The 20,634-nt window shown below is 44.3% G+C and overlaps 1 protein-coding gene across 1 annotated transcript; it reads left to right on the top strand.

Moving 5' to 3' along the window:
* Positions 1 to 198: 198 nt before the first annotated feature.
* On the top strand, positions 199 to 20,632 carry LETM2 (leucine zipper and EF-hand containing transmembrane protein 2). The gene is given in 12 exon segments (XM_079908905.1): positions 199 to 243; positions 1,713 to 2,166; positions 3,005 to 3,122; positions 3,125 to 3,147; positions 7,459 to 7,596; positions 8,013 to 8,213; positions 9,832 to 9,951; positions 12,928 to 12,981; positions 12,985 to 13,041; positions 15,254 to 15,346; positions 15,665 to 15,763; positions 16,611 to 20,632. Coding segments are annotated over 11 exon segments (1,299 nt in total). The 5' UTR covers positions 199 to 243; positions 1,713 to 1,806; the 3' UTR covers positions 16,647 to 20,632.
* Positions 20,633 to 20,634: the final 2 nt, after the last annotated feature.

Genomic DNA, 20,634 nt, shown 5'->3' with positions numbered 1-20,634 from the left:
TGTGGTGCACGGTCTTAGCTATTCCGCGGCATGTGGGATCTTCCCGGACCAGGGCTCGAACCCGTGTCCCCTGCACTGGCAGGCGGATTCTTAACCACTGCACCACCAGGGAAACCCTGATGTGTCTTTAAAGTACTGAATTGTTTACTTACTCCTTCTGTCTAGGTCCCTATGTTGACTTGAGACAAACACAAATACGGCCTTCTACAGTTATAAAACAGTCTTAGCTATTGCCCGAGCAAGGTAAGCCTTGGAATTCCACCCCCCAATATTTATATAAACTTTATTTTTCTAGTTGGAAAAGATACATGTAAAAGGATAGGTTTAGTACAAAATTAAAGCTTTGTTGGTTTTAATTGTGTTGGTTTTTAGGAAGCTGACATTTTAATGTATTTAAACTTACCCCAGATTTTCTATATGCTTTAGAACTCAGGCTGAGTAATTTTGTAGAAGTGTGGGAACAGGTAAGATACAAGATGTAATGGCTTTAGAGTGACACCTCTGTAATGAGGCCCTTAGATGTAAAAAGGAGTAAAACGGCTGGTAAACAAGCCAATTCTAGGGTATATACCTGCCCCAGTAAGGTCTGTTATCACTTATTTGTTCCAAAGAATATTCACTGAGAACTTACTGCATGCCAGATATGTTGTATATTTTCCCTTTTGGCCATTCAAAAAGTGCTATACTTGGCACGCTTCAAAAATAGTCTGAAAGAATGGAAAAAGCCATCTCTTTGCCCAAAGAAGTCTCTTTGCCAGAAGTTGTCTTTGCCTAGATGGGTCTTATTTTTACTTTCAAACAATCTGATGTGTCAGTTTAGCTGAAGATTGTGAGTTGTCACAAAACTAGATTGTAGAGATCCCTGGCTGGGGAGCCCAATTCCTTTTTTTTTTTTTTTTTTGAATTTTATTTATTTATTTATGCAGCAGGTTCTTATTAGTTATCTATTTTATACATATTAGTGTACATATGTCAATCCCAATCTCCCAATTCATCCCACCACCACCCACCCCCCGCCACTTTCCCCCCTTGGTGTCCATACGTTTGTTCTCTACATCTGTGTCTCTATTTCTGCTCCGCAAACCGGTTCATCTGTATGCGGAGCCCAATTCTAACTCTTATTCCTAACATTCTTTCGGAATCTTAGGTGAAGGGCATTTCAGTAGTAAGTCCCTCTCATTTGAAGGAGTCCCTGGGCACTGCATAGACAAAGCAGTATTGTGTGATTGGTTTATCCCCACAGGGACCATGAAATGTCTCATTCAAACAATATATAATCATCAGTAGACTAGCTAAAGACACAAGTGTTCCACCTGTTTTATGATAATAGAGACAAAAGTTTCAAACATAACCCAGGGTAAAAGAATGCTTTTTAAATCAATAGTCACAGAGTTTCTAACTTGTAATACGGCAATTATTCTTAGGAATTAACTTATTAATATTTCTCTTAGAGTATATCATTCACCCATGAAGCATACTATCCTTCAGCTGGGCTCAACAGTTATATTTCATTCATTCATGAACATAATCTACTTTTAAAATGCAGGCTTAAAAACGATTGTTCTATTTTTACCAGATAAAATATCTATTTCTTTAACTTTTTGTCTTGTAATAGTTACAATGTCTTGTAACTTCTTGTCTTGTAATTTTTTGTCTTGTCTTTAATTTTTTGTCTTGTGCTCAAGTCAGAGGATGTTGTTTTTTTATTCCAGATTCCCTAGCCATTGTGTCCATCCCACCAGCTCTTCTCACTCCCCATCATTTGCATTTCTTCACTTACCAGATTCCCATTTAAATAAAACATATATGAAGAACTACGGCAGCAAGAAGTACTCCTATCCTACTCAGACGGGCCATAAAGTACTTCACTTAAGGACTAGAGTAATACAAAAGCTGCACACATCTGCTTACTGGCTGCAGGAGGTCCCGGGTAAACCTCAGCTGGAGCAAACCGCAAAGAAGCCACAGGTGCCAAGCCCTCAGCCAACAGAAGAAACTGGAGTGAAGATTAAGGAAGAAAAGCGATCTTATAGGCAGATAATTACGGATGAACTTAAATATTATCACAATGGATTCTATTTGCTTTGGATTGACACCAAAGTGGCTGCCAGAATGGTTTGGAGGCTGTTGCACGGACAGGTGCTGACCAGACGAGAGGGACGAAGGGTAGGGCAAGAGTCATATTTGCGAAAGAAAATGGAAAGTTAAAATGAACTATTTGGAACCAACTTTTTTTTTTTTTTTTTTTTTTTTGCGGTACGGGGGCCTCTCACTGCCGTGGCCTCTCCCGTTGCGGAGCACAGGCTCTGGATGCGCTGGGTCAGCGGCCATGGCTCACGGGCCCAGTCGCTCTGCGTCATGTGGGATCTTCCCGGACCGGGGCACAAACCCGCGTCCCCTGCATCGGCAGGCGGACCCCCAACCACTGTGCCACCAGGGAAGCCCTGGAACCAACTTTTAAGTTCCACTTCAAGTTCATCTTAAAAATCCCAGAGTAGGAATAGTAACTCATGGTGAGAATCAGAATTTCTTACTTGTCTGCAACTGACTTGCTGTACAACTTTAGGCAGCGTTCCTAAAATTTGTGTATATTTGTCCATGGAATGGTTATAATTGTGTTTTCTAATTTCTCCAAGGGGTTGAGAGGCTTCAAGTTTGATCTGTGCATCTGGAGTAGAAACTGCTGTTAATATATTAAGTATATGCATTTGAAAAAGCAATTTTAACAGATACCATGTTATTAAAGTACAGACCCCTAACTTAGATAAAAGCTCAGAGACACCAATAACAAGTTTTGATTGTCATAGATTTCATTGAAGATATCCCATAAATATTACTTCAGAGCTATGGTACAGAGGAAAATCCGGCCTTTCCATTTTATAAACAGCTGCAGAAAATCTGTCTTGGTTTTTTTTTAACACTTTAAGAACCAAGGCAGGCTTTTGTTTTTGTTTTTGGCGTGTCCTAAAATAATGACTATTTGCATATGCATTTGATTCTTTAGCTGTTGAGAACGTGTGCTGATTTATTCCGCCTGGTTCCATTTATGGTGTTCATCATTGTTCCCTTCATGGAATCCTTATTGCCAGAGTTCCTGAAACTCTTCCCAGAGATGTTGCCATCATCTTTGAAAGTGAATCCAAAAAGGTATGTAGGATTTTAAACTTTTTAAAAAATTAATAGAGTTTGTTTTTTAGAGCAGTTTTTAGGTTTACAGAAAAATTGAGCAGAAAGTACAGAGGGTCCCCACATATCTCCCTCCCCCTGTTATTTCCCCCATTATTAGCATCTTGCATTCGTGTGGTACACTTGGTACAATCGAAGGACCAGTATCTATACATCAGTATTAATTAAATCTCATACTTTACATTAGGGTCCACTCTTTGTGTTGTATAGTTCGATGGATTTTGAAAAAAAAATAATGTCATGTATCCGCTATCACAGTATCACACAGAATAGTTTCCCTGCCCTAAAAATCCCCTGTGCTCCACCTTTTAGTTCCTCTTCCCTCTTCCCCTAACCCGGGGCAATCACTGATCTTTCTACTCTATAGTTCTGCTTTTTCCAAAATGTCATGTAGTTGGAATCATACAGTGTGTAACTTTCTCAGACCGCCTTCTTTCACTTAGAAGATGCATTTAAGGTTCCTCCATGTCTTTTCCTGGCTCATTTCTTTCTATCAATGCATAATATTCCATCGTACGGATGTACCACCATTTATCCATTCATCTATTTGAAAGACATCTTAGTTGCTTCCAGTTTTTGGCAATTATCAATAAAGCTGTTGTAAATACTCATGTGCAGGTTTTTGTGTGGACACAGGCTCTCAGTTCATCTGGGTAAATACCTAGGAGAGCAAATTGTTGGATTGTATGGTAAGGCTATGTTTAGTTTCAAGAGAAATAGACAAACTGTCTTCTAAAGTAGCTGTACCGTTTTGCATTCCCACCAGCAAGCAATGAAAGTTCCTGTGGCTTCATCAGCATTTAGTGCTGTCGGTGCTTTGACTACTATTAGCTATTCTAATTGGTGTGTAGTGGTATCTCATTGTTATTTTAATTTGCAATTCTCTAATAACACATGACATTGAGCATCTTTTCACATGCTTATTTGCCATCTGTGTATCTTCTTTGGGGAGGTGCCTGTTCAAATCTTTCGCCCACTTTTTAATCGGGGTGTTTTCTTTTTGTTGTTTTTTAAGGGTTCTTAGTATACTTTGGGTACAAGTTCTTTATCAGATATGTGTTTTGCACATATTTTCTCCCAGTCTTAACTGTGTCTTTTTCAGAGCAAATCTTTTTAATTTTAATGAAGTACAACTCATCAATTTTTTTCTTTCTTGGATCATGCTTTTGGTGTTGTATCTAAAAACTCACTGCCAAACCCAAGGTCACCTATATTTTCTCCTGTGTTTTCTTCTAGGAGTTTTATAGTTTTGAGTTTTACATTTTGAGTTAATTTTGGTGACAGGTGTAACATGAGTGTCAAGCTCTTTTTTTTTTTTTTTGGCCTGTGGATATCCAGTTTTTCTAGCATCATTTGCTGAAAAAAAACTACCCCTTCTCCACTCAATTTTAACTTTTTACCATGAAAAAATAAAGAAAACAAAAATCACCTGTTACTGCAGTGACTAGTTGAACAGTACGCATGATTTATTCAGCCAAACAGACCATTTAGTGCTTGTGAGTAGTCCCTGGGAAGAGGGTGTCCTTCTTTGATGGTCACTGTGAAGGTGAAGTGCTGGACCACCGAGGCAGCCCCTGCATCCTCTCCATCTGTGCCACTCTCCCAGACAGATGGATGAAGGCGTGGACACAACACTAGCAGAGGACAGAGAGGGCAAGTTTGAAAGCAGACCAGGAAATGTTTCACGGAAGAGGTGACCATGGACCTGAGACTTTAAGAGTAGTAGAATTTTACCACACTGTTTGAAAGGCACTCTGGATAGAAGGAATAGCACTTAAGATGGCTTAACAGTGTAAAAGAGTATGCCAATCAGAGACCACTGACTGATTCTTTGTGGTTGGAGCAGGGAGTACAAGGGGATGGGTGGGAGAAAATGAGACAAACATGATGTGTTGGGGTCAGGTTGGAAAGCATCTACCACCCTAAGGAATTCAGAATTTGACAGTGGTGAGTAATGGAAGGTGTATGTAAGCAGGGGGTGAGAAAAATAGTAATCTCTATTTTAGATCAATCTAAATAATCTAATCAACCATGATTAGAGTTGTATTTTAGAAAAACAAGTTGCTGGCAGGAAGGATTAAAGAGGGCAGAGCCAAGTGAGGAAAACCAGCCGGAATGTTTTTGCAGCAGCACAAGAGAGAGATGAAAAAGCCGGAATTATGAAAGTTGCATCAGGAGTGAAAACTTGAAGATAGATTTGAGGGACTTCCTTGGTGGTCTAGTGGGTAAGACTCCGCGCTCCCAATGCAGGGGGCCTGAGTTCTATCCCTGGTCAAGGAACTAGGTCCCACATGCATGCTGCAATGAAGATCCCGAGTGCCGCAACGAAGACCGGGCACAGCCAAAGTAAATAAATAAAATATAATAATAACAGTAAATAAAATAAAATTTCTTAAAAAAAGAAGAAGATAGGTCTTCCCTGGTGGCGCAGTGGTTGAGAGTCCGCCTGCCGATGCAGGGGACACGGGTTCGTGCCCCGGTCCGGGAAGATCCCACATGCCGCGGAGCGGCTGGGCCCGTGAGCCATGGCCGCTGGGCCTGCGCGTCCGGAGCCTGTGCTCCGCAACGGGAGAGGCCACAGCAGTGAGACGCCCACGTACCGCAAAACAAAAACAAACAAAAAAAAAGAAGATAAATTTGAGACAGATTTAAGGGGTAGAATCAAATTGCAATATTTAACTGCCTGGCAGTGGTTTAGTTTACTTACATTTAAAGTAAACAGGATCTAGAATTAATACCATAGGATTCCAAGGAAGGCATTAGTGAATGCAGGAAGATGGGGGGAATGAGGAAGTGATTTATCTAAATATTCCTCTTTCCTCAGCACTACTCATTCCCCAGACATACATATATACACATCATGGCCACAGTTTTAGACAATACTGTCTTCTTTGCTTTGTTCCATGAACAGAAGGGGAGCACGAGAGTAAGCGTGCGTGTGCTAGCTTTCTACTCACACCAGGTCACAGGAGCATGCGCTTCTCTTTCATGGTACTTATCTGGTATGCTTTCACATTAATTTGTGGAATTACTGGATTATCATTAGTCAACAATGGTTGTCTCTCCCATTAGACTAGAAGTTCCATGAGGGAAGGGATTCTTATTTGTTTTTGCTCATTTTATCCCAGCAGCTAGCACACAGTGGATGCCCAATAAATAAATGGATGGATGGATACAGATGAATGAAATGGATGGTTAAATGGGTTTTAATGATGGTGTCGCCACTGTGTAATTTTGGGGGCTGATTCTTTTAAGATCTTTCTAAAAAAATCAATGATCGCTGTGATTGGCTGGTCATTAGAATCTCTTGGGCAACTTAAGGGGGAAATGTATATATATAATATATATATATATGTGTGTGTGTATATATATATACTATACACACACACACACACGTATTCCTGTTCCTCTCTACTCACCCTGATCATGGTTATTTTTTATTTTATTTTATTTTTTTTGGTACGCGGGCCTCTCACTGTTGTGGCCTCTCCCGTCCGGAGCACAGGCTCCAGACGCGCAGGCTCAGCGGCTGTGGCTCACAGGCCCAGCTGCTCCGCAGCATGTGGGATCTTCCCGGACCGGGGCACGAACCCGTGTCCCCTGCATCGGCAGGTGGACTCTCAACCACTGCGCCACCAGGGAAGCCCCATGGTTATTTTGAAAATACTACCACACTGCATCTGTGATAATGAATGAGGATTTAGAAATACTGGTCAACATAGTGTCTTAAGAATATACATTTAATTCTCTTTTATATAGTGCTTTGTTCATATCTGTTATAGCACTTAACTCATTGTCTTATAATTGATTCTTTCTGTTTTCTTCTTAACCTGTAAGCTACTTTAGCTTAGAGTTAATTTCCTAGTTTTCTTTAGTTTGTGGCCCAAGCAAAAACAGGGGCCACTCACACTAGGGGTTGACTTGACCAACAGCCTAGATGGCTTGCACCAGGTTAAGAGACAGTATGTATCTGTTCTAAATAGTGACAAAGGCTTCCATTGAGGGGACATTTTGGATCTATCAAATACTTATGATCATTGTATCAATGAAAAATGAAAGGTAAGATTAAGGAGACAAGCTGCAAATCAAGGCTACTTTTTAATTTGCTCTGGTTATCACAAAGCGCCTTCAGTTAGGTCTGAAAATAATATTCATACGTGAAATAGGGATGACCGACAACAAAGCCACAGTTATTTTTCTCTCATCTTTATCTACCAAGTTGTAATCACAAAGAATTAACTTTGATTAACTTTTTCCTCTTCTATTATGAAGGAAGAAAAACAGAAAAAGAAAATGGCTGCGAAGTTGGAACTAGCAAAATTCCTTCAAGAAACGATTGCAGAAATGGCAAGGAGGAACAGGGCGCAGCTGGGGGATACCTCCACCCAGTTCGCATCCTACATCAAACAGGCGTCAGTCTTTTATATAAAACCGGACAACGTATCATCATGGAGCTTCCAACTTGTTTATAATCTCTGAATTTGCAAATATCTAAGTTACAGAGATATAATATTGCAAACATTTATGGGAGTTTGCAGGAAAACCTATCTTAAAGCCATCAATGTGTTGAAGATGTTGATAACTTCTTGGAAAGAACAGTAGAATAAGACTCAAACTTCTGAACTGCTCCTAATTTTTCAGTTGATTTAGGCTGACTTCCGACAGATTTTTTTTTTTTTAACTCCTCTTTGTAACACAGGGCATGCTTCCACTTCCAGACAGAAGACACAATCCATAAATTCTTTGGCGTCTTTCAAATAGTCTACAGGGAAGATTCAGTTAAGTAGGAAGCACGTTTTAATCAGCCCCTTCGTCCCACTACCTAGGTCCAGACAGGCCACAAGCCCAGCACAAAGGAGATAGTTCGCTTTTCCAAACTCTTTGAGGGTGAGCTGACCTTGGAGCACCTCGATCGATCTCAGCTGGTGGCCCTTTGCAAACTTCTGGAACTGCAGTTCTTTGGAACCAACAATCTGCTCTGCTTCCAGCTCCTGATGAAGCTGAAATCTATGAAAGCAGATGATGAAGTAAGAGCTGAACTACAGTTGTAGGGGATTAGCCAGGCCTTGGGGACTGTCTTAGGGTGGCTTTGTGACAAAGTGCAGTGTCTTCTGTTAGGTCTGCTCAGGGGCTGGTTCTGGAAGAATGAATGGTTTAAACCAGGGGGTCTCCAACCCCCGGGCCACGGACCAGAACCGGCCTGTGGCTTGTTAGGAACCGGGGCCGCACAGCAGGAGGTGAGCGGCGGGTGAGAGAGCAAAGCTGCGTCTGCCACCTCCCCCCATCGCTCTCATTATCATCTGAACCATCCCCCTCGTCACCCGGCCACCCCCGTCTCGGTGGACAAGTCGTCTTCCACGAAACCGGTCCCCGGTGCCAAAGAGGTTGGGGACCACTGGTTTAAACAACCACTGACAACCTGAACCTTGATTACTCACTTGAGGAGTTGCCTGTCGTATTCTTCAGAAGGCCCTTGTAAGCAGTTAGTAGTTTGGATGTCTTAGCTGGGACTAATCTAAAGCAGTTAGGGTCTGCTGGGAAGGAACAGCAACCCAGTAGATCCCTGAGAACAGCAGATTCCACCGCCAAGGACAGTGCGCGACCCCCTGTACCTCCCCTCTGCTTCTCCCCACACAGCTGGGTGAGCCCGCCTGGTACGAAGGGGTGGCAAAGGATAATGCAGGGAGGGAAGGCAGGACCTCGACATCTTCTGGAAGAAAAGGGCACCATTTGGACTATAGCTACTAATTTAGAGTCCTTAAAAAGTGGGAAGACAGGCTTCCCTGGTGGCGCAGTGGTAGAGAGTTCGCCTGCCGATGCAGGGGATACGGGTTCGTGCCCCGGTCCGGGAAGATCCCACGTGCCGCGGAGCGGCTGGGCCCGTGGGCCATGGCCGCTGAGCCTGCGCGTCCGGAGCCTGTGCTCCGCAACGGGAGAGGCCACAACAGTGAGAGGCCCGCGTACCGCAAAAAAAAAAAAAAAAAAAAAAAGTGGGAAGAATGTTTCTTGAATCTGAATCAGTTGCTTTAAAAGCATTCTGCCTGAGGGAGCAGAGCTCCCAGAACTGAGAAGGCAGGATCCCATCGGCCCCATTTAGATGTTTAGGGGTTGCTTTTAGAACTTTGGAATAAACAACACCGGTCCCAGAAGTACCACAGTTTGGGGTCATACCAAGCAGAAACTGTGTTAAGTTGTTTTCTGAAGGAGTTTTGCAGACCAGGGAGCTGGGGCCGTTCCTGGGGTCGGGGAGGACCACCACCCATACGTGCAACAAATGGTCCATTGAAAGCTTTTGTAGTGGAATATTTTTCTATGAGTCTTAAAGCTGCCGCGAAAGGGAAGTGGAGTAGAGCTGTCACAACCAGGCGAAAGGCAACGCAAGAGGGGAAAGAATTACCTTGGGGACAGGCAGTTGAGGAGTTCTGTCAACTTCTCTGATGTTATTAATACCTGTTTGCGGGATTCCCTTCATGTCAACCACTGCACCTCCCGAGGTCACCTTGCTTTATTAATTGCCTGGCCTTTGCAGCAGTCAGCGCGGGGGACAAAGTGGGAAAGTGACAGATTCTGCGTTTCCCCCGATTTGTTGGAATTAGGTAAAATTGGAACCAAAGGATCCAATACCGTTCCTTACGTTTGTTTCAGGTAATTGCCAAGGAAGGGGTGAGTGCTCTGAGCCTGTCAGAGCTGCAAGCGGCCTGCAGGGCCCGGGGGATGCGCTCACTGGGTCTCACTGAGGAGCAGCTGAAGCAGCAGCTCACAGAGGCAAGTAGCAGCTTTACTGGACCCTCTTCCCCGGAACTCTCTCCCCTGCCATCTGCAGACCTCGTTTTGTGATTTGTGCTTTGCCATCTTACCTAATTTGCCTTGTTTAGTTGAGTCGTTGGCAGCTGAAGAAGCTGGATTTATTTATTTTTTAATTAATTAATTTATTTTTGACTGTGTTGGGTCTTCGTTGTAGTGTGCGGGCTTCTCATTGTGGTGGCTTCTCTTGTTGCGGAGCATGGGCTCTAGGCGTGAGGGCTTCAGTACTTGTGGCACGTGGGCTCAGTAGTTGCGGCTCACAGGCTCTAGAGCGGAGGCTCAGCAGTTGTGATGCACGGGCTTAGTTGCTCCGTGGCATGTGGGATCTTCCCGGACCAGGGCTCGAACCCGTGTCCCCTGCACTGGCAGGCGGATTCTTAACCACTGCACCACCAGGGAAGCCCTGGATTTATTTTTGACAGAGACACGGTAGGTACTCTATTAAAGAGTTCTCTATTGCTGCTAACACACCACCACAAATGTAGGGGCTCAAAGCAGCACCCATTATAGGCTCATGGTTTTGCAGGTCAGAAGTGCAGGCTGTTTTCCTTTCTGGAGGCTGTGTGGGAGACTCCATTTCCAAGCTCATTCAGTTTGTTGGCTGAATTTAGTTCCTTGCAGCTGTGGAGTGAGGTCCCTGTTTCCTCACTGGCTCCCATCCCCAGGCTACTCTCAGCCCTGGAGGCCCCTCCACCTGCATGAACTTCTCACATGACGTCTAACAGCAGATTTAAGGTCTCACGTGATTAGGTAAGACCTACCAGGATAATCTTCCTATTTTAAGGTCAACTGACTTGGGACTTGAATTATATCTGTAAAATCCCTTCATGGCAGCACCTAGATTAGCGTTTAATTGAATAACTGGGAGAAGGTGTGGGTACACGAGGGACTGGAAATCTTGGGACCATCTTCGAATTGTACTTCCTCTGGGTATTATAAGGGCCTGGGCAAAAGCTCTGATAGAAGGCCTGTCATCCGTGTGAATCCATCTGGAGCCACCTTGCCGGGGGCTCAGCCAGGGTTGCTTTCCCAGTTTGTGCCCCAAACCAGGGTCAAGTGTTAGCTTTGTAACAGATTTCCCCTCAGATAACATAGTCTCCCTCAAATAAGAGATTTTAACTGAGTGTCAACGCTTTACAACAAAGGAATAACTCCTATTACAATCCTCATTCCTGTAACTGTATAAAGTACTATGGAGTGTACACAAATTATCTGGGAATAGGAACCACTGTCGTGACTTTGAACCCCGTCAGGTAGCTATTTCGTCTTCCATGTCGGACCTGCTCTGGTTGGAAGGTGAGCATGTTATCAAGGGGTATTTAAACATCATTTATTTCCTGAACATAGAGTATTAAGTGACTTCATACTGTCAAATTGCTTTCTTGAAAGGATGTATCATTTTACAATACACTTCAAGGGGGTGAGAATACTAATCCAGCCATACAATATTCAGCACTCTGTAATGTAATTCCAAAAATCCTATGCTAGGATACAGCTGACATTTCACAGAAAGTTAAAGCTAAAAATGGTAAACCTAGGAAACATCTTAACTTCAGAAAAAGATAAAACTATGCAATTTGGGAATTCCCTGGTGGTCCAGTGGTTAGGACTCCACACTTTCACTGCTGAGGGCCAGGGTTTAATCTCTAGTTGGGGAACTAAGATCCCACAAGCCACATGGTGCAGTCAAAAACAAACAAACAGGGCTTCCCTGGTGGCGCAGTGGTTGAGAGTCCGCCTGCCGATGCAGGGGGCGCGGGTTCGTGCCCCGGTCCGGGAAGATCCCACATGCCGTGGAGCGGCTGGGCCCGTGAGCCATGGCTGCTGAGCCTGCGTGTCCGGAGCCTGTGCTCCGCAGCGGGAGAGGCCACAACAGTGAGAGGCCCGCGTACCGCCAAAACAAACAAACAAACATACAAAAAACTATGAGACTCCACATTCACCTGTTACGTTGGGAAAGGTCAGAGTCTGGTGACACACCGAGTTGGAGAGGATGTGAGGAGAGAGGCACTCATGCATTGCTGGTAAAATCCTCCATGGAGGTTTGGCAATAGCTTGCAAATTTTAAAAATGCACTTACTTTGCCCTAGAAATTTCACTTCTAGGAATTTATCCTATATTCTTGCACATGTGCAAAATGATATATCTACAAGGTTATCTACTGCAGCACCATTTATGACAGCAAAAGATGGAAAACCGTAGAATAATCAAATTATGGCATTTCTGTACAATGGATTCCTTTACAGACGTTTAAAAAGAAGGCAGCTCTACATCATCTGGTATGAATCAATTTCCAAGATATTTCAGAAAGCAAAGGACAAAACAGTGTGTATACTGTCACACTTGGTGTAAAGATAAACATAAAAATATCTATTTTATATGCACAGAATATCTCTGGAATATTGTATCAGGAACTGGTATCAGTGGTTGCTTCCAGGGAGGGAAATAGGGTAGCTAGAGAATAGGGTAGAAGGCAGGCTTATTTTTGTTGATTAGATTTTATTCACCGTTTGAATTTTGTCTCTTGTGCGTGTATTATATCTATCTATATACACATACATATACATACATACATTTAAAGTTTGGCCATTTGGTGCTTGAAAACTTACATCTCATTCTAATGTTAATTTCTTTGGTTATGAATGAGGCTGATGTATTCTTTCACATTATCGACTTCATACTGAAGAGAAGATACTTAGCTACTTTGATCCACAACTGGTTTGAGAGTTTAACTGAACCTCCCTCTCAGACTCTGAAAGCGAGAGGCTGCAGGGCCCAAGCACTGGTGCAGAAGCCAGGAGACGTGTCCCTGTCCTTGTTCTGCCCTTAGTACTCAGCGTGCGCCTGGGGGCTGTAAAACCAGGGAAGAGTAGATGACCGTGGGTCCAGCTCCCACGTCCTGTGATTGTCATGTTTCATCCTCCCCCCATTCTCCAGTGGCAGGACCTCCACCTGAAGGAGAATGTCCCTCCTTCTCTTTTGCTTCTGTCCTGAACCTTCTACCTGATAGATGTGAAGCCAAAGCCAACTGAGATACCACTCAGTGGGGAGGTAAGTCCTGGGTCGGTGGGGAATCTGGACCCCAGGACTGGGGCCTCTCCGCAAACCTCCATTTCCCGTTACAGTCAGAGTAGGCATTTCTTTTGGCATATCTTGGAATTTGGCCCAAGTGGCTTTAAAAATCTTTAAAAAATGAAAATCACTCAAACCACCTCTAGCTATGTAGCTGTTACTATCTTTAGGAGTCTTATTTGATTTAGGAGTCTTATTAGGAGTCCAGTTTATTCTTTCTCCTTAAGTATCTAGTCTTTTTAGCGGGTTTTTTTCCCCCACCATTCTTTCTCCTTTGAGACTGAATGGTTCCTGTTCTTTCATGTCTATTTCATTTGTCCAGATTCCTATTAATTTTTTTAAGGTTTTTTTTTTTTTGATGTGGACCATTTTAAAAATCCTTATTGAATTTGTTACAATATTGTTTCTGTTTTATGTTTTGTTTTTTTGGCTGCGAGGCGTGTGGGATCTTAGCTCCCCGACCAGGGATTGAACCTGCAGCCCCCTTCACTGGAAGGGGGAGTCTTAACCACTGGACCACCAGGGAAGTCCCCAGATTTCTATTACTTTTTAAGCAGTGAATGGCCAATCTAGAATATAAACAGTTCTTTTTGTCTTCCTTCAACTCTTTTCCTTAATCATTTTTTTATTGCCTTGAACTCAGCAGCCTTTTTTTCTCCTGGTGTTTTACTGAAGAACCCAGGACTGGCCCAATCACTAGAGCATCTTGCTCTGGGTCCATCAGAAAGGGCCTCTCGCTTCCCTACTTTGTGGCTTCATGTCTGACTCAGAACATGCATCAATGATAGAAGATGCTGCACGTGTGACTGAGCAGATTGAACTAAGTACTTTGGAGTGAGGACCAATCATTTTAAATCTTAGTTATGCTATTGACTCCTTGGGCAAGCCAACAAAAATGATACAATGTCTCGCATGAAAAATGTACTTCAGTAGTTTTGGACCTGATTCATAAATGTGACTTCTGAAAGGGAAGTGAGATGAAGGTCTTGGAAGAAGTAGGGCCTAATCATATTTCAGTATGCTTGGATGTGCTCAAGTGATACTTGAAGAATAAAACTAACGCTTAAGGATCTTAATCTTCAATAAAGCTTGTGGAGGACAGCCAAAAAATAAAAAATAAAAATAAAAATAATGTACTTCAGGAAACACCATCTTACTTTCCCTTTCCATATTTCCAGAGACTAATCTGGATTTGGGCTTTGTCCAGAAGGATTCTAGGGAGACTAGGAGCAATTCTGGAACATAAACCATGTTCTAATAGGCTGCTGGGTTCTTACATTTTCTGAGACAGACCAGCTATTTGTCATTTTTAGACTGCCCTTCAGTAGCAAAGAAATTTTGGAGTAGCAAAATGTCTTAGAGCTAAATTTGAGTTTCAGAATTATTCTAGAGGGGCATAAACTCTTGATCCAGATGTTGTTTCTGGAATGGTTAATAAAGACCTAAGAAGTAAGGACAAGCTCCTAGGCATTTTATTGTTGTTGTTTTTTTAAATCCATGCTTTTAAACTTCTCCATATATACAAAATGAAAACAAGTAGCATACTAGGTTCAGTAGAGAACTGAGAGACATCAAACTGAATATACTATAGTTTTGGATATACGTAGACCCTTTCCCTCCAAAGTACATGAAGAAATTACTTACTTCCAAAGAGCAGTGATATATTTGCTTTTCAGATCTAATTAATGTAATTGTTGAAGGCAGATTAGCTAGCTCTTCTAAAATACTACTCCCTCCCTCCATTTTCCTGGTGTTGCAGGGCATCTATTACGCAGCACCTACCATTTGAATAAGTCAGACAAGTTTATCACTTATTATTAGACACCATATAAAGATGTCACTTTTGACTAATGCTATTAGAAACTGATGGGTAAATGAGAAATGGCAACTTTTGTGTTTTTTTTTTGAGCGTGAGAACAGGATCAGAATTGGCAAATCAGTAGCTTGTTAATAACAGAGGATTTTAAGTATCAGAATCTAATTAGAGTGCAACTAGGGTGCTCAAAACTCAAAAGATAAATAATACTAAGTTGCTATTTCAGGGACATGTACTTCAATATGTTACTCATAAAGGAAGTCAGGGATTTAGTGGAAAGCAAATTGTGCTGGAAAGTACCGACTACCGTAGAAGTGCTTCTGAGTTTCAGGAAGAACAGAAGGCTTAGCTTATATAAAACATTTCTCTCCCTAGGCTCCCAAGATGGATATTCCCGTGGGATCACCCACTTCCTCTGAATCTAAAGAGAACATGGCGGGTTTAGCACTTCAACTGAAGGGAACTAAGGTTAGACAATTACTTTTCATTTGCTTAAGTGAAAATAACAAGAAGTTAATTTCTCTATTTTTCACCGCCTGAATGAAACTGAATTTCAATACAGTGGTGTTCTTTAATATGGATTTTTTTTTTGGTACTGCTTGATCTGTTTCTAAGAAAGTTCAACATCTGGCTATATGTACTTAGGTTCCAGATTTTGCCTGTCGAGTCCAGTGCCAGATGTGAAGTAGCTGTTTCAAGCTCCTGGTAGCCATGGCAGGGTGACTGTAGACACAATATACCTTTTGCTGTAAGTCAGTAACCCAACTCTCAGCTCTGATGTTTAAGGATGAAGAACTGATACAGCTGCCGCCAGCTACATCATCACTTACACCATCAAATCCTATTTCATTATGTAAAGGATCCATCACTTCTGCTAAAGAAGCTGTAAGTTTCTAAAAAAAGAAAACCCTTTCCCTCTAGTTACTTTTAAGGGCAGTGAGAATCTAGAATTATAACTGTTGCAAAACACCGCACCCTGTCTCCCTGTCTTCCAAACAGGAAGCTGGAGGCTGAACTTTAGTCATCTTTATAACCACTATATTTTTTAAAAACTCCATGACCCAGGGCTTCCCCGGTGGCGCAGTGGTTGAGGGTCCGCCTGCCGATGCGGGGTGCGCAGGTTCATGGCCTGGTCCGGGAGGATCCCGCATGCCGCGGAGCGGCTGGGCCCGTGGGCCATGGCTGCTGGGCCTGTGCATCCGGGGCCTGTGCTCCACGATGGGAGAGGCCAAGGCAGTGAGAGGCCCGCGTACCGCCAAAAAAACAAAAAACAAAAAGAACCCATGACCCAAAAGTGAAAGAAAAAAAAAAATCAACAAACGCAATCGTGGATCAGACCTAACCATGTTAAGTCTAGAAGCTAATTACAATATAGGCAGATTCTTATTTTCTGTTGCACCAGATGGAAATAGTTCCCATATGTTGTGTATTTCGCACAGGCTTCAGATGTCAGGAAATACTAGCAGGAAAGCAATTTAAGTCTTAGGAGAAGTGCATGTAAATAAGAAATTACTTATCTATCCACTTTTCCCATTTGGGGGCGAGAGCAGAAAGCCTGCTGCAGTGAACAGTAGGGGGTCACGGGGGAGTTGAGTGTGGAGTGGCTTTGCTGACTCCTGAGAACCAAGGAGAGAACCAAGGAACTCCCAGATGTTTAGGCCTTGTTTGCATGTCTTCTTTCTCACTGTGACCAGTCCCTAAAATCCTTATGTTCTGTACCCCGACACTCCAGGCAGAATCACAAGACAACCCAGAACAGCAAGGCTAATTCGAATGGAGCATAAGGACTCACGGAGGATGGAGCGCCCTCTCTCTGGCTTCCTGCCCTCAGCAATGGCATCCGTAAAGGACATCCCAGCCAAGACTACCTATGTCTGGTTTCAGATATAAGATCAGACATTTAGTCCTTGGGGCAGTCTTTTGAGGCCTTGTAACCATTCAGATGATGTCAGCAGCAAGACCAAGTTCAGACCATTTGGAAAACTATAATTGCCAAGTCCATTTCCCCTGTAGCATTAGGTCATCCCACTGGACCTTGTGTAAGGCCCACCCGCCATGTTGTTTTCCAACAGCTTCGTGTCCTTTAAGGGAGGAAATTTTTTGCATAATGGAATCAGCTTGGTGCCTCAGATACCTCTCGTCTCCTCTGGCTTGGTAACGCGGGTAAGAACTTGGGTACCTCCGAAGCCAGTGATGGTGAGAGTGCCTGACCCATCAGTAGGAACAGTGCCCTGGAAACGAAGTACCTTCTGAGACAGAATGGATATAACTCCCCAGTTAAGTCTTCCTGGATATAAAGAAGAAAAAGCTTCTTGGAGAAGCAAATGGGGAGTTCAACAGACTGGCAATCAGAAAGACTTGGCCGCGGCTTGGCTGTTCCGAGACAGCCCCTCTCGGGCCTGCAGAGGCTGCAGGGATCTGGGAGGCTGCCACTCTTCCAGCACATATGGCTTCCATTAGCCTCCATTTGCTAGGAAACATAATTAAGGGTTTAAGACTTAACCATTTGTTTGTGCTGGGTGTGTGTTTTTCTGGTCTGTTTGTCTTTCACAAACAAGACTATCTGTTAGTCACAGGGGTTGTTAGAGTCTGATATCATCCCTACGCTACCCAGTAACAAGTATCATGTTCAGATATTTACGTTGGGTGTCTTCAGTGTTGTCCATACTGAAAAAACTTAACATAATAAATAGGCTGCCCTGCAGCTGACCACCAGCCTTCTTCCCTTGGGGAGTGCTTAGAAGGGGAGAGGTATTTCAGCTGTGGGTGATGAAACTGGATTCCTGTGAAATTGAAAGCAGTTAGATGGGAGTCAATGGAACCAAGGAAAACTCACATCTCCCCACCTGGGATCATCTAAATGAGGAATGTCACCAGCATTTCGCAGCAAGGAAATGCACTTTAAAACGCTTCCTAAACCTCTTCTCCGCCTCACCATGTCCTGCCGAGGAACGCCAGTGCCTCGACTACGACGAAACCCGACCGTGCGGCCTTCCGGGCATCTCAGCATTGGCTTCGCAAGGTGATTCACAATAAATTATCCCATTTTTCAAGTGATGGTTGTTTAATTAGTTCACATTTCAGGTGTTACACGTGAGAAAGCGATGAGCTAGTGCACTTGCTCCGCCCTGTTTCAGCTGGATGCCTCACGGGTGCTGCTGGGCTGCTCTACAACTCTTCCTGGCTTTCCCCATGAGCAGAGTGGGACTGGTTAGCTCAAGGGGTTTGGACCTCCGTTGGACTTCACCCATTTTTGCTTCATAAATAGGCATCTAAGACACTTGACACACCTCTCCTCCCCTTCTTCTGAGAGTCCTCAGAGAGGTCAAGGTCGTTGCTTTGTTTCATCATTGAGAGCCCTTGGCTGGTGGGTCCCATGATCGTTAGATGCAGCCCCCTGCTGAAACCGAGCTAGTGGTGTTCTGGTAAATGATTAACACCCGACTCTGGCAGGGGCCGTGGTTGCAGGGGGAGCCCTGATTTGTAGCCTTCGCATATTACGGTGATGTAAGTACTCCCACAAGGTTGATTTTCAAGCTACCAACAGGAGGTCACCGAACAGTGCAGAGTTGGGAAGAGATGTACACGATCAGCTCAAGACACCATACTTAACAGACCCTAGGCCTCCTGGAGGAACGAGAGACACTTAAACCTCTAACTGGTGCCTGCAGCAACTGTATCAGTTCCATGTACCAACACAGGCATCTGGGAGGCAGCACCGTGTAAATGGCCATAAACACTGTTAAGTGCCAACCTAGAGAGAACTTGCCCCAACAGAGCGTTTCTGAACACCAGGGTTCCTGCCGATCTGGCTCTCAGCAGCTGAGGGAATGGAAGCCTGTCTCCTTCCCCCGCCCTCTACTCTTCCTCACACATGCAGATACTGCAGCTGTACCGGCTGCTAATAATCTGAGTATAACTTTAGGCATTTTCTAAAGCCCAACCCCAGTGGTGATGTCAGACTCGGCCCTTGTCTCACTCACTGAGAATTCTGCTCCAAAAGAAAGGTGTTGGTGGCATCTGACATGTGTGGACCTGCACCGTGCCATGTCTAATCCTGTATTTCGGTCATTACAGGTCACACTGGTGATATCGAATAAATGCTCTATAACGTTAAAACCTAGACTAAAGGTTTCCCGGTCCCCACCAGCGCACTGCTGTAGGTCAGGTCAGACTAACGGAACGTGAAAGCCGATTGGCACGTTACTTAATCTTTGATTCTGGCTTGCTGGCTCCCCCCACTGGCGGCTGATCAACACAGCGACTCTGTTGTCATTGAGACAGATTCTTTCCAGCTGAGGTTTGATCTTACTTACCTGAGATCAATACGGTACATTAGCGGTGCCCGGGGAAGGATGCTCCCCAGCCTGTGGCAATTAGAAAGGGCGGGAGGGCAGTATCGATCGATGCTGTGGTGATCCCAGGCCCTAATCTTTTAACCCTCAGGAAACCAGACACTCAGTGCCTTGACAGCACGACATCTTCATTAGATAAGCTGGATTCCTTTCCTCGGGAGACCCAATCTGGTCAACTAAGTAAAATGGCCATTTCATTTTCTCTCAGGTCAATTTCACTATCTTTTATTTGCCAGTCAGCTCAGTCTCTCGGGAAATTCACGGGGGATTTCAGTAGCAACAGCGAGGACATCACTGTTACAATAACAGTGCCTTCTATCTCCCAGCACCTCTCCCGAAGGTACAGAAAGCCCTTTGTAAAAGATCGCCCATCCGTCCACACAGCCGTGGGCAGAAATCATCACGGGTTTACAAGGAAAGGCCCCACTAGAAGGTGTCAGGCAAATGGTTTTAAGTGCTAAAATTCATTTCCTGGCTCTGCCAACGTATGCCTTCTTTAAACATAAACACAAATCACGATATGTTGACAGTTGCATATTCATTCACAGAGGAGACCCAGGAGAAGAGAGAACTTTACAACGGTGCGAGCCCTGCGGCTGCCGAGAAATAGCTCAGAAAGGAAAACTCAGGAGCAAAAAGCCCATTCTCCCGACAGGAATGAAAGCGTGCTGGACTTCCTTTTGCACTCAGGAGGAATCCAGCAAAGGGCAAGACTTGGGGGTAGAAGCCGAGTTCCAAGGAGCCAGGACCTACTTGGTGAGGGCAGTACTAACCAGCAGGTGGTGGAAGAAGAAAATTTCCCAGCAGCCAAAGCACACACATTCAGACCATGTTCTCCCTTTCCTGAGGGCCGGGGTGGAGTTTGTATAGGAAGAACCATAGGAAGCCATGATGCGTGATAGTCCCAACACACGCAGTCTGATCACACGAATTCAGGAATCGTGGATGGGCAGGGGGGAGGGGGAATCACGGACACAGAATAGCCTGGGAGGCAAGAAACATGAAGCAAGGGGGCCTGAAGGTAAAGCTCGTCTTAGGGGACAAGTCCTCCTTGACACAGAAGCACGGGCAAAGCCACACCCACACACAGAGGGGCAGCTGCGCATCTGGGCCTGAGTGCCTGCAGGCCCTCGTCGATCGCGCTTAGCCCACTTAGCTGGCTCTTCTGAGGTCGGCCCCCAGCTCCCTGTCTGACCCTCAGACCCCACCTGGCCTCACCCTCTCCCCCGAGGAAATGGTCCGTGGTGGAGAGGGCTGCAGGGCCTGGCCCCAGGCCCAGCTTCTCTGCTCCCCGCCCATCACGCAGCCATCTTCTTTCCCTGTCTTCCCCAAAGCATCGCAGAGCTAGGAGGCTTGTCCGGAGGCCTCAGTGCAGGACCTGAGGGCAAGAGCTGGTTGGGA

The sequence above is a fragment of the Stenella coeruleoalba genome (assembly GCF_951394435.1).
Source record: "Stenella coeruleoalba genome assembly, chromosome: 21".
NCBI classification, from domain to species: Eukaryota; Metazoa; Chordata; class Mammalia; order Artiodactyla; family Delphinidae; genus Stenella; species Stenella coeruleoalba.
Note: the sequence above shows the minus strand (reverse complement) of the source record. Positions and strands in the feature narration are given on the sequence as shown.